At 35.9% G+C, this 12,514-nt stretch overlaps 1 protein-coding gene across 2 annotated transcripts; it reads left to right on the top strand.

The window, feature by feature from the left end:
• Positions 1–806: 806 nt before the first annotated feature.
• Positions 807–5,476, top strand: LOC122603935 (DNA excision repair protein ERCC-1). Of its 2 annotated transcripts, XM_043776794.1 has the most exons (10): positions 807–1,059; positions 1,156–1,273; positions 2,162–2,265; positions 2,370–2,469; positions 2,740–2,816; positions 3,537–3,636; positions 3,816–3,887; positions 4,051–4,119; positions 4,881–5,182; positions 5,320–5,476. In XM_043776794.1, the coding sequence occupies exons 1-9, from the start codon at positions 860–862 to the stop codon at positions 5,139–5,141; spliced, it is 1,101 nt and encodes a 366-aa protein (XP_043632729.1). In that variant the 5' UTR covers positions 807–859; the 3' UTR covers positions 5,142–5,182; positions 5,320–5,476. The 2 variants fall into 2 exon arrangements, with proteins under 2 accessions (XP_043632729.1, XP_043632727.1); XM_043776792.1 differs by having other exon boundaries at positions 4,881–5,476.
• The last annotated feature ends 7,038 nt before the right edge of the window (positions 5,477–12,514 follow it).

Here is a 12,514-nt window from a genome sequence, read left to right as displayed (position 1 = left end):
AGTGTACTACATATAGTTGGTGTAATGATTTGGAGTTTCCTTAGTGACATATAGGTCCAAGGTCGATCCTTATTCCACTAATTTTGAGATATATGTAATCTTTCTTTGAGGGCTTGACTTTGGTATACCCAGGTGCAAGTCTGAAAGGGCAGAGTTTACCCCCTATTAGTCGTCGTGCTTTCGGGCAGATTAGTAGGAGCTTTTTCCCATTGGGTATTTGAAATAAACATTTCTACTTTGAATGAGCTCTCTAGCACGAACTCGGTTAAAACAACGTATGTTAAATTTCCTTCTTTCGAATCACGACACGAAGTCTTAAGAAGAATTCACGTTTTAAAAAAAGTGTACCACATATTTCTTGAGCCAGTTATTAAGACTATCTAGAACAAAGCTTCCCTTTAAAGCCCGTCCTAGGAGCATATCGCGACACATGATAGTCCAGTCATCAAGGGTATTCCTTGTTGGAGCAAAGCTTCCCATAAGGATTCCCTTTATGGACCCACAATTCTTTTACGTGATTGGGTACTGTTAAATATTACATAGTGAGACTCCTTTATAGACTCACATGGCACGCCTCCTTTCACCCGTCCCATTCTGCACGCCCTTTCTCTTTCTCTCTCCAGAATGCCCCTCGGGCAATGTTCCATGTGTTCCCGGGCATTTTGGGGCGTTCCGGACGGAAACGTGATATATGGCGCCTTGCTCCGGCTGGAGGCTCACACCCAACATTGTCTTTAGTTCCCGTTTAAAAAAAAAAAAAAAAAAAGTATATATAGCCATATAGGAAGTTAGGAACACAAATCAATGACTGACTGACTAACTGACTTTTTATTTAACAGAAGAAAGAAAGAGGAACAAAATGCAACCCAAGGATGATGAAAACAACAATCCTTCAAAATCGAAATCATTTGTGATAAAAATACCATCATATGAAGAAGTAATCCAATCAACCCCAATTCCATCCCTTTTCAGACCTTCTGAATCATCATCATTCACTCAAGCTTTCAATTCCATCAAAAACTCCGAATTCTATTCCCCCCCTCCAAACCCACCTTCTAGGTACTAATTTTCTTTTCATTTCACTCTATATATACATACAATATGTTGTATAAATTTAGGGTTTTGTTTGTTGACTATGTTTATTTATTATATTAGGGGAAGTCAAGAATCTGGTGGTGGCGGTGGAAGTAGTAGTAGTAATGTTGCGTCTTCCTCGACGTCGTCTTCTACGCAAAATCGAAATCGTAATGCGATACAAGTTAGTCATAGACAGGTCTGTCCTGTACTTCACTTTCATATATTTTTTTGTATATATACATGGCTTATCTTTGATGAATACAAGAATGATTAGAAAATTGGATGCACACTCTTTGTCAGTCAAAACGGCGCATTCGTTTTTCCAAGAGTTATTTGAGATTGTATGTATGTGAATCTAGTGATTTTGTTCGATTTTGGTTTGAAAATAATATAATGCAGTTTTGCTTCAGCTTGTTCTTAATGTTCATTTTGTAGTATTAGTCATTAAAAGATGGTTTGTGTACACTTTGGTCATTTAGTTACGGCTTTAAAAACGATGTAGTTTTATATAAAGGTGTCAAATCTATGTGTAAAAATGTTCAATATGCCGGTTACAAAATGACCCAATTGGTAGGCAACACCATCTTCTGAAAGAATTACAATTACCAAATTCCATAAACCAAAAAGAAGGTTCCTTTTGTAGTTTTGTAGCAAAACTAATGGTCACAAACTCTACTTCGCGGTTGCTTTGGTACAAAATTTGGTGAGAACTTATTTGAAGTATAGGAAAATTTACCTTACTACAATAAGACAAGACAATCTTTTGTATTACATGTTCAACATACTCTAAGTTAGTTTTGCGTTTGAAAACCAGTTTGTAATTGTAAGTATGACAACGCACAGTTCGTTAGTGGGAACGAAGGGATCAAACTTGTAGGTTTTAGCGTTATAGATACAAATGAGATTGAGGAAACTGAATGTGGCGCCAAAAGATGACGGTGATTGTTTATGTTGCCTAAATATCGTTTCTCATATATAAAGAAATGGCATGCAAGTTGTTCATATTTGATCGAGAACAAACGTATTAGCTAACTTTTCGTGTAATTGTTATCCGGTACTTATCTTGTTGTGTTGTTTAATGCAGAAGGGAAATCCTTTGCTGAAACATATAAGAAATGTGAGATGGGCTTTTGCAGATGTCGTCTGTGACTATATGTTGGGGCAAAATTCATGTGCTCTTTATCTAAGGTTTGTGATGTATAATTACTAGCAAAGACTAGCTGGATGTACATTGATCTATTTAATCTTAATTTTTTTAATTTCATCGTAACGTTGTGACGTTTTTAATGCAGCCTTAGGTATCACCTACTTCACCCAGACTACCTGTATTACCGAATAAGGGAATTGGGGAAAAACTTCAAGCTTCGTGTTGTTTTATGCCACGTCGATGTTGTAAGATCCAGATATTTGCAATTATATATCTGTCTTCAATGTTTTTGAAATAAATTGTTGCAATTTATCAATCTCTGAAAATTTATATGGCAAAGTTTGATGAAGTTGTCAGCTGTCACTATACTTTTACATGTCTTTACAGTTTTGCACTTGAACAAAAAGCACATTAGCTAAGATAGATGTTCAATCTTGAACTAGGGGAACAACTTGAAAGAACGTTAATCATATTGACAGTTATTTCTCACCTGCTTTTGCTGTCTTATGTTTCAGGAAGATGTTGTCAAGCCATTGTTGGAAGTCACAAGAACAGCTCTGCTTCATGACTGCACTCTTTTGTGTGGTTGGAGGTATTTTTCTTAAATGAATAAATCTGGAGCTCTTAATTTTTTTAGTTTTTTTTTCTTGTGATAATAACCATAAAGTATCTGTTAGTTATAATTTAAGGTTGCATTAAACTTGAATTTTGTATGTTCTAATGATTATGGGGGGCAATGAATAACATTCTGTTATTCTTCCAGTTTTTTGCTTGATGCACTTGCCACAGAAAACCTTCACAGCTTTACTATAAAATGAGGGTCACTGTCTTGTTTATCGTTGTTTCTTTTAGTAGAGATCAATTACAAAATTGTCAAAGATTTAAAGAGAGGTGGCAAAATGGCCTTTCAGGGGGTTTGGAAGGGGAGTCATCCTGGGTTTTCTTAAAATGGTTAATTAGCAGCACAGGTCTCGACTGGTCAAGCTGGTTGGACTTGCGACACGTATTAAGTATTTGAATTTGTTTATAAGTAATCAATGTGTCTAATAGGATCATGAAAGTATATCATAACATCAGTTATGTTATTTTTTGTTAAAATTAATTAGGAGTTTTATGCATTAAATATGTACACATACTTTGATGTGTTTAGTTGAGTTATTTTTATCTTAACTGGTTGATCCTCTAGAGATCAAACACAACCTGAACCTACCTATAAGGCTATAGCCTATAACTAGGTCGGAGTCTCAAACCTCTAGTTAACGTATCCTAATTATTTTAGAAAACTTAGAAAATTCGTTTCTTGTTTTTTCAGCTTGGAAGAGTGTGGTCGCTATTTGGAGACAATCAAAGTTTATGAAAATAAGCCTGCAGATCTCATTCAAGGCCAAATGGATACAGACTATTTATCGCGGGTATAGGACTATAGGTGCTTGGGTTTATTGAAAATTTCTTCCAATTAAGAATTTTTATAGCTTGTGTATTTATCAGTAAGGGATTTATTTGGTATGAAAGATTCTATTGTAGTCAAGGAATTGGAGTACTATTCAAGATTTTCTTTCCCATTTACTGCACTAATGAATTTCTATTGCAGCTATCACATGCTTTAACATCTGTTCGACATGTCAACAAGACCGATGTGGTTACTCTTGGTTCTACATTTGGGGTACTTCATCTGCCACTCATTTCTAATCTTGGGAATATAGGGGGTGTTTGGATGTGTGTATTTAAGGTTACTGTTGCAACTGAAAGAATATAAAGTCAGATAATCATATGGTTGTAATGGGGATCATTCAAATAACTATCAATTTATCTTCATTCTTATGCAGTCTCTTTCTCATATTATGGACGCATCAATGGAGGATCTAGCTCGTTGCCCTGGCATTGGGGAGCGTAAAGTATATCCCTTCACCTATCTCTGCATTGTGATTTTTTTCCTCTCTTCTTAGTCTTCCCCTAAAGTTAGAGACATTAACTTTGTGGTCCAAAAACCCATTTGTTGATCTAAAATGTTCAGGTTGCCCACGTTCTGCAACATTTATTAAGTGTGTCATTTTTGTGTTTTGGGTCAGGTTGGCCCTCAATACCCTGTTGTATTGAGTTTTTTTTTCTATATTTATACTCCTATAATTAAGGTTTTAGATACAATTATCACAGGCTTTACCATTACAAACTATCTAAATTCATGAATGAAGCAATTTAGGGCATGTGCTATAAAATCCACTTTGGGCAACTTATGACCAATTTGTCTCATTCTCTTATGAGCTCAATTATTTGTTTGACCCTCTAGAGATATAACGCAGTTCAGTTCTATTAGTGAAATGGGTCGAAATTGCCAACTTTACTTGCTTAGTTTAGCAATCTAGTAACCGACATATCTATATCTGGTATATATTAATAAGTAATATCTTCAAATGTGACTGTTTCTTGTAAATTGTCATCAGTACATGACATTTTCATAACCACTCTTAGTATGGCCACAAAAGTTGACACGTTTTTCACAAAAAATGATTTAGTATGCATTCTATATTCTCATAGTTATATTATCTATAGGAATAAGGGGAAGGAGTTGTGTCTTTTCTTTTGCTAGCATCATTTAGATCTAAAGTCTTGATATATGTTAAAACACTGTTTATCATTTTCTTTATTGGCTGACCAGGTTAAGCGTTTGTACGACACTTTCCATGAACCTTTCAAACGTTCCATTCCCAAGCATCCCTCAGCAGTTGAAACATCTGCACATGCTTTCACTCCAAGTGAAGCTAAAGAGGACAAGGAAACAGGGCGCTCGAGCAAGCGTGATAAGAAAGAACCTAATCTGTCCGTTAAATCGGCTCTTTCAGCAGCTTTTGCCAAGTACAAGGAGAGAGTCGCTACAGAAAATAATCATCAAGAAGAACACGAAAACCATAAACAGTAACGAAATAAACTCATTGTAACAGTCTTGTATTTGCTACCCAGGTACTCTATTAAGTCGATAAATTGGACAAAGTAGTACTTAGGAAGTTTTTGATTAGTTAATGTTTTTATTCAAAATAGAACATATAATAGTTAAAGTGGACTTGTAGTTTTGTAGTTGATCCTTACATGCTTTTCAGGTGATTGACAATAAGGTCGGCTACTCGAAGACTGAGACTAGTCTTTTGCTTTGGTTGTATTTACAGCTTCATCATGTACTTTTGAAATAAGAAGCTGTGATATTGATATGTAAATATGTAAGCACACTCAGGTTTAAGCAATTGTGCAATTCAGTCACTTCCACCTACATGTACATGTACACGGTCGACGAAAGCGAATGCATTTCTAAAAACACATCATTAAAAAAAAAAAAAAAAAAAAATCCAAATCCAACTTTTCAAATCAACGAATCCCAATTTCCGAAACAGTCTTTCAAGAAAGCACAAAATCTTTAAATCGATTCAATCCAACAAAACCCTGGACACAACTATGTTCATTAAATGTTTACATTATGATCTTGAGTTCTATTAAGGAATAAAAAAAAAGAAAGCAATTGATTACAAAATAAATTGGATTCTTGAGTGTAATTTAAGGATGGAATGAAAAATGAAAGGGACTTGATTTTTACACTGAATAAAAGTATTCATCCACGGAAATTTAAATAAATAGACAACTTTGCCCCTATGTTCAATTTACCTAAAAGTGCTATCCCAAATTGCTTTCGCCAATCTTCCCCATCATATCCCACAACCTTCAAGCTTTTCATATTTCCACCAACTTACATGACTTATCAACAATTCGATATGGATATACCTGCCAATAACATTCCCCAAACATGTAGCTTATAAATTATATTTCATAAGCATCAAATCAATGAATCACAATTATATCTATCATCATCAACTTCAATTCGATCTCAAGTTAGATATTGTGATTTCAGTTTCCTTCAAATCCCTTTTTAAAAAATAATACTTTAGAAAAACGAAGACTATATTTTGTAAAAAATAAGAACGAAATAGATTGAAAACTTGTGGTTTTTAATTTGCTTGAATTACCAGCCCCCTTCGGATCGTGAGTGGGTATGGTGTGTTGAATCAGATAAATGAATTTGAAGTTTATGGGTTTAATAGCTTATGGTCTTCTTTTTGTTAATACGTTTTTGTGCATGGAAAAGTCAGAATATATGTAAAGCTACCTGATAGGATATCAAAAACATCCATGAAAGAAAATAGGGGACTAATGCTTTCTGAGTATATTAGTTTTGATGGTTAAAAAGTCAAAAAAAAATACTCATAAATAAATAACTAAATAAAGATAGATAATGAAGGAGAATAGATAAGGGCAAAATAGTCTATTTATTCAATATTTCCGTACAAGAATCATTTTCTTCCGTGTAAAAATCACTTCAATGAGAAAGGAAATGATTTTGTAGTTGATTTTGTCAAGTTTTCTTCCCCCTATTTATGGGATGTGGAAAAATAATAATATCACTTTCACTTATTTCTTTTCTTTTATAGCCTAAAGTAAAACAACACACCATTAAGGTTGAGTTTGGAATTTGGATTGATGATCTTACACTATGAATTGGTGTGCATGGTTCAATTGTCTTTTAAGTTTACTTGACTTTTAATAACTCTCGAGTCGTCGTGAGACACTTTTAGATATTTTGAAGTTTTAAACAATTAATTAAAACTACATTACATCAATAATCTACACTGCTCGTCGCCATCGCTGTTGCCGGCATCACCACCAATCGCCACCTGCTACTTGTCTACTTGATGACTTTTTAAAATTATCATTTCTAAATTATCACAAATTCACAATATTTTTTTTTGTTTGTTTTTAAATTTTTTTTTTTTTTTTTATCACAATATGTGTCTCATTATCTGTATGGACTATGGAGGGAAAAAAAAGGCAAGACTTTTGGCGCGAACAAATAGGTGAGTTAATTTAAGAAGAAGATTATAGAAAGATATGTTAGAACACCATTCAAGAAAACAACAATTTTATTGAAGATACATTCGAATTACAACAACAAAATTACAAGTAAAGGAAGTAGTACAAAACATTACAAGAAAGCAAAGTAAAGAATAAAACAGAAACAGAAAGAAAGGCAAAAACGGGATGAGGATATGGTTAAATCAAGGTCCCTTAAAACTGATTTCGGGCCACCCAAGTGAACCCGACAGTTTCCCAGGGTACAACAGCCAAAGCAGTTAGTACTGCCGGAGTCAACCACAACCCAGAATTTACCTTCAAGAACTTCTTGAAGTGGAGTGAAAGAGAAAGAGTATTGAAGATGATCCAGGATGGAGAAAGTTTTAGTTTTCTTGTTATTATCATTCTGATCATTTACAAAACATATATAAATCAGATTTTGTTAAGTGGGAAACACCTGTTAACATAAGAAGGTTAACAACACATTAAAACAGATGTCACTTGCTGAACTAATGCAAGTGTTGTTCCAGATTTTGCAAAGTGCGCCACTAAAACGCCACATTACGCCTCATCGCCCACGCCCCCGGTCCCGGTCTCGGGCTCGGGCTCGGGTACGGGCGCAGGCGCGTCGGGTGCTTCGCACCCTCCTAGCTCACTTGGGGTGTAGCCCCTTATAAGGAATTATAATTCCTCCAACACTCCTCCTTATAAACATACTTAATGTTTATTCTTCTACCAATGTGGGACACACTCACATTAGTTAATTATTCTTTCAACTCCTTTTAACATATCTATTAACTTGGATATTCTATGTTATTACATAAAATTTCCAACAATCCCCCACATTAATAGATATGGTTATTAAAGATAAATTCCGACAGTCAAGTATTGCAGAATAAGTAGGTGTTACCCTTTGAACTTTCCTTTGTGAGTGCACTTAGTCTCCTAGCAGTTAGTAGAACTTGATGTCTTTGAACTAACTCCTTTTTACGTAGACGTTATTGCACATCACACAATATTTTCCCTAGTCTGGTTAACCCCTCACTTTCGTGTCCGTTATGGTCATGGAACACTATCCTGGTTCTGCGAGAGCTCTAGGAATTGCGCCCCTACAATTCCATTCGAAGCGACCACACTTCTCTCTAACATAGGTGATTGCTCACAATCATTAAAAGCTATAAGCTTAACCTCTATGATATCATTGATTTGATATAGGAATGGACTAGGAAAATTTGCAACTCACTTTATTGTGGTGGGTTCTCCCCCCACAGTGACTGAAAACTCCCTTTGATGTTTGGGGTACTCCCCACAATGACCTCCTCTATTCGTACAATTAGGTTGTCCTATTGAACCTAGATCATGGGATCTCCATTTACATCTAGGTTAGGTTTTCCTTCGTACAAATTTACTCAATGGGCTTTAGTCCAATTCCTCTTGATGACTTATAAACTGCCTCACTACTTAAACCTTTAGTTAGCGGATCCGCAATGTTATCCTTTGACCTAACATAGTCAACAGTGATAACCCCTGTTGTGAGCAGTTGTCGTATACTATTATGCCTACGACGAATATGTCTTGAATTGTCATTATACATTGTATTTTGAGCTCTACCAATAGCCGATTGGCAATCACAATGTATACAAATAGCCGTTAATGGCTTTGGCCATCTTGGAACATATTCCAAGAAATGTCGTAGCCATTCTGCTTCTTCTCCAGCTTTATCCAATGCTATAAATTCAGATTCCATTGTGGATCTAGCAATTAGCGTTTGCTTGGACGATTTCCAAGTTATAGCTGCTCCTCCAAGAGTAAATACATATCCACTTGTGGATTTGGAATCTTTTATATCGGATATCCAATTAGCATCACTATATCCTTCCAATACAGCTGGATCTCGACCAAAGTGCAGCCCATAATTCTTTGTATATCTCAAGTATCCTAGTAACCTAGTCATAGCCTTCCAATGTTCCAAACTAGGATTACTAGTATATCTACTTAGCCTACTAACAGCATAGGCTAAGTCAGGCCTAGTACTTGTCATGAGATACATTAAGCTGCCAATTACCCTTGAGTACTCCAATTGAGCAACACCTTCACCTCTATTTTTCGATAGATGTTGCGTGGTATCTATTGGAGATCGAGCGACTCTTGAGTCCTCGGGACTGAATTTCTCAAGGATCTTGTCTACATAGTGAGATTGACTTAACACTAGACCATCTTGGGTTCGAGTAATTTTCATTCCAAGAATGACATCTGCTAAACCCATATCCTTCATGTCAAATCTTGCCTTCAACATGTCTTTGGTAGATTTGATCATACTATCATCACTAGCCACAATGAGTATGTCATCGACATATAGACAAAGTATAACATATCCCTTAGATATATCTTTGACATAAACACATTTATCACACTCATTAATCCTGAAACCATTGTCGAGCATGACTTGATCAAACTTTTGGTGCCATTGCTTTGGAGCTTGTTTCAATCCGTACAAAGACTTGACAAGTTTACAAACTTTGTCCTCCTGGCCAGGAGCGGAAAAACCCTCAGGTTGTTCCATATATATTTCTTCATCAAGCTCACCATTGAGAAATGTGGTTTTTACATCCATTTGATGTATTTCCAAATTTCTCAATGCTGCAATTGCAAGCACCAATCTGATCGAAGTTACTCGAGTTACAGGCGCATATGTGTCAAAGTAATCAAGATCTTTCTTTTGTCTATATCCTTTGACCACAAGTCTTGCCTTGTACTTATCAATAGAGCCATCAGATTTCATCTTTTTCTTGAATATCCAACGATGTTCAAGTGGTTTACAACCAGGTGGAAGACGAACTAATTCCCAAGTATGATTCTGCAAAATAGAATCAATTTCACTCTTAATGGCTTCTTTCCATTGAGGCGCTTCTTGTGAAGTAACCGCTTCATGATATGTTTGAGGTTCACTCATAACCATATAAGAAACAAAATCAGGCCCGAAAGATTTTTCAATCTTTTGCCTTTTGCTTCTTCGTGGTTCTACTTCTTCTTCCTCTGATTGTTCTTGATGATCATCTGGAACAATCTTATCAACCGGAGTTGATGTAGAAGCTTTTCCTCGATCCAAACGAGGAAACACATTTTCAAAAAACGAAGCATTTCTTGACTCAAGTATACTGTTTTTGTGTATTTCCGGGTTCTTAGACTCATGTACTAGAAACCGATATGCACTACTATGTTCAGCAAGATTTGAGGATTCACAATCGCTACCATGTTTAGCATATCCTATGAATACACAATCAACAGTTTTTGGTCCTATCTTTTGAACTTTAGGTGGTGGAACCACTACCTTTGCTAAACACCCCCACACTTTCAAGAACTTATAGGATGGTTTTCTATTAAACCATAACTCATAAGGTGTAACATCCTTTTTCTTGAAAGGTATCTTGTTCAAAAGATAGTTTGCCGATAAAACTGCATCTCCCCACATATCTTGTCCTAAGCCTGAGCTTATTAACATGGCATTCATCATTTCTTTAAGAGTTCGATTTTTCCTTTCAGCAATGCCATTTTGTTGTGGGGTATAAGGAGCTGTTTGCTCATGGATAATACCATTTTGAGCACAAATTTCAGCAAATGGAGAAACATATTCACCTCCTCTAACGCTCCTTAATCTTTTAATCTTTTTGTTGAGTTGATTCTCAACTTCATTTTTGTACAAGATAAACTTATCTATTGCTTCATTCTTGCTCTTTAGTAACTATACATAGCAATATCTTGTACAATCATCAATAAATGTAATGAAATATTTGTTACCACCTCGAGTGGGAATCGATCTAAAATCACATACATCGGTATGGATTAAATCAAGTGGCTCGGTGTTTCGTTCAATAGAGTTGAAAGATTTCGTGGTTTGTTTAGCTTCAACACAAGTTGGACATTTAGAATTAGAATCAATGTTAAAAGATGGTATACAATTTAACTTAATTAAACGACGCATTGAATTAAAATTCACATGTCCAAGACGATTATGCCAAATATTAGAAGACTCAATTAAATAAGCGGAAGTAGAAGCATTTTCATTCACTTGCTTAATAGGTACAACATTGAGCTTAAACATCCCATTAAGGGCATAACCTTGACCAACATACAAACCACGTTTAGTTAACACAAACTTATCACTTTCAAACACTAAACGAAACCCATTCTTGTTAAGCAACCAACCCGACACAAGACTCTTGCGCAATTCGGGAACATACAACACATTGGTTAACTTGAGCTCTCTCCCCGAAGTCCACTTGAGGATCACATCGCCTTCACCCTTGATATCGGCGGTGGCGGCATTTCCCATATACAACTTTTCTTCACCGGATATTTCTTTCAAGTTATGGAACATAGTCTTATCCGGACACACATGACGGGTTGCACCCGTATCAACCCACCATCCTTTGATTCCATCGGTGGTAAGATTGACCTCTTCCAACTTAGCCGTGAGGTCAGAAATCATAGCAACAAGAGGCATGTCATCTACGATCATATTTGCCCTTTCCTTCCTTGGATTCTTGCATTGATCAGCTCGGTGACCAGATTCACCACAATTGTAACACTTCCCTTTGAACAAACTAACCTTCTTCTTCACACCACCATTCTTTGGACTCAAATCCATCCTTTTTCCCTTGTTCTTATTAATAGGACCTTTCCCTTTACCCTTGAAATTACCTTTTCCTTTGGAACTTTGTCCATGTTCAACAAAGTTGGCCTTAGCAAGACCTTCAATATGACCACCATTTTGAGCACCTCTATTGTCTTCCTCAATTCGAAGACGAACAACAAGCTCTTCAACGGTCATTTGCTTTCGCTTATGCTTAAGGTAATTTTTAAAATCCAATCAACTTGGGGGCAACTTTTCAATCATGGAAGCAACTTGAAATGTTTCACCAAGAACCATTCCTTCTGATAAGATTTCACTGATTATAATTTGCAATTCTTCAACCTGTGCCATAACAGTTTTAGAGTCAACCATTTTAAACTCTAAAAACCTTGCAACTATGAACTTTTTAGTTCCGGCATCTTCGGTTTTGTATTTCTTTTGCAAAGATTCCCATAAATCTTTTGCAGTTGTTATTTTGCAAAATACATTATACAGTGAATCAACTAGACCATTTAACACATAGTTTCGGCATAGATATTCAGAATGCTTCCAAGCATCAACAGCACTTACTGATTGAGCATCAGTAGAACCTTCAGGAATTTGAGGTGCTGTTTCAGTTACGAATCTCGCAAGATTCAAAGTGGTCAAATAGAACAACATCTTTTGTTGCCACATCTTGAAGTTATTTCCAGAAAACTTTTCTGGTTTTTCACAGTGGTTGGCCATAGTTTGGGCAGCTTGGGTACCTACTAAAGGTCCCATGC

This window comes from Erigeron canadensis, chromosome 6 (genome assembly GCF_010389155.1).
Source record: "Erigeron canadensis isolate Cc75 chromosome 6, C_canadensis_v1, whole genome shotgun sequence".
Lineage (NCBI taxonomy): Eukaryota > Viridiplantae > Streptophyta > Magnoliopsida > Asterales > Asteraceae > Erigeron > Erigeron canadensis.
Note: the sequence above shows the minus strand (reverse complement) of the source record. Positions and strands in the feature narration are given on the sequence as shown.

What these genes read in the sequence shown, in the direction of transcription:
- LOC122603935 (XM_043776794.1), top strand. Translation starts at nt 860, where the DNA reads ATGCAACCCAAGGATGATGAAAACAACAATCCTTCAAAATCGAAATCA. An exon ending in CTCTTGGTTCTACATTTGGG is followed by an intron (nt 3,888 to 4,050) that starts GTACTTCATCTG and finishes ATTCTTATGCAG; the next exon opens with TCTCTTTCTCATATTATGGA. An exon ending in CTGGCATTGGGGAGCGTAAA is followed by an intron (nt 4,120 to 4,880) that starts GTATATCCCTTC and finishes TTGGCTGACCAG; the next exon opens with GTTAAGCGTTTGTACGACAC.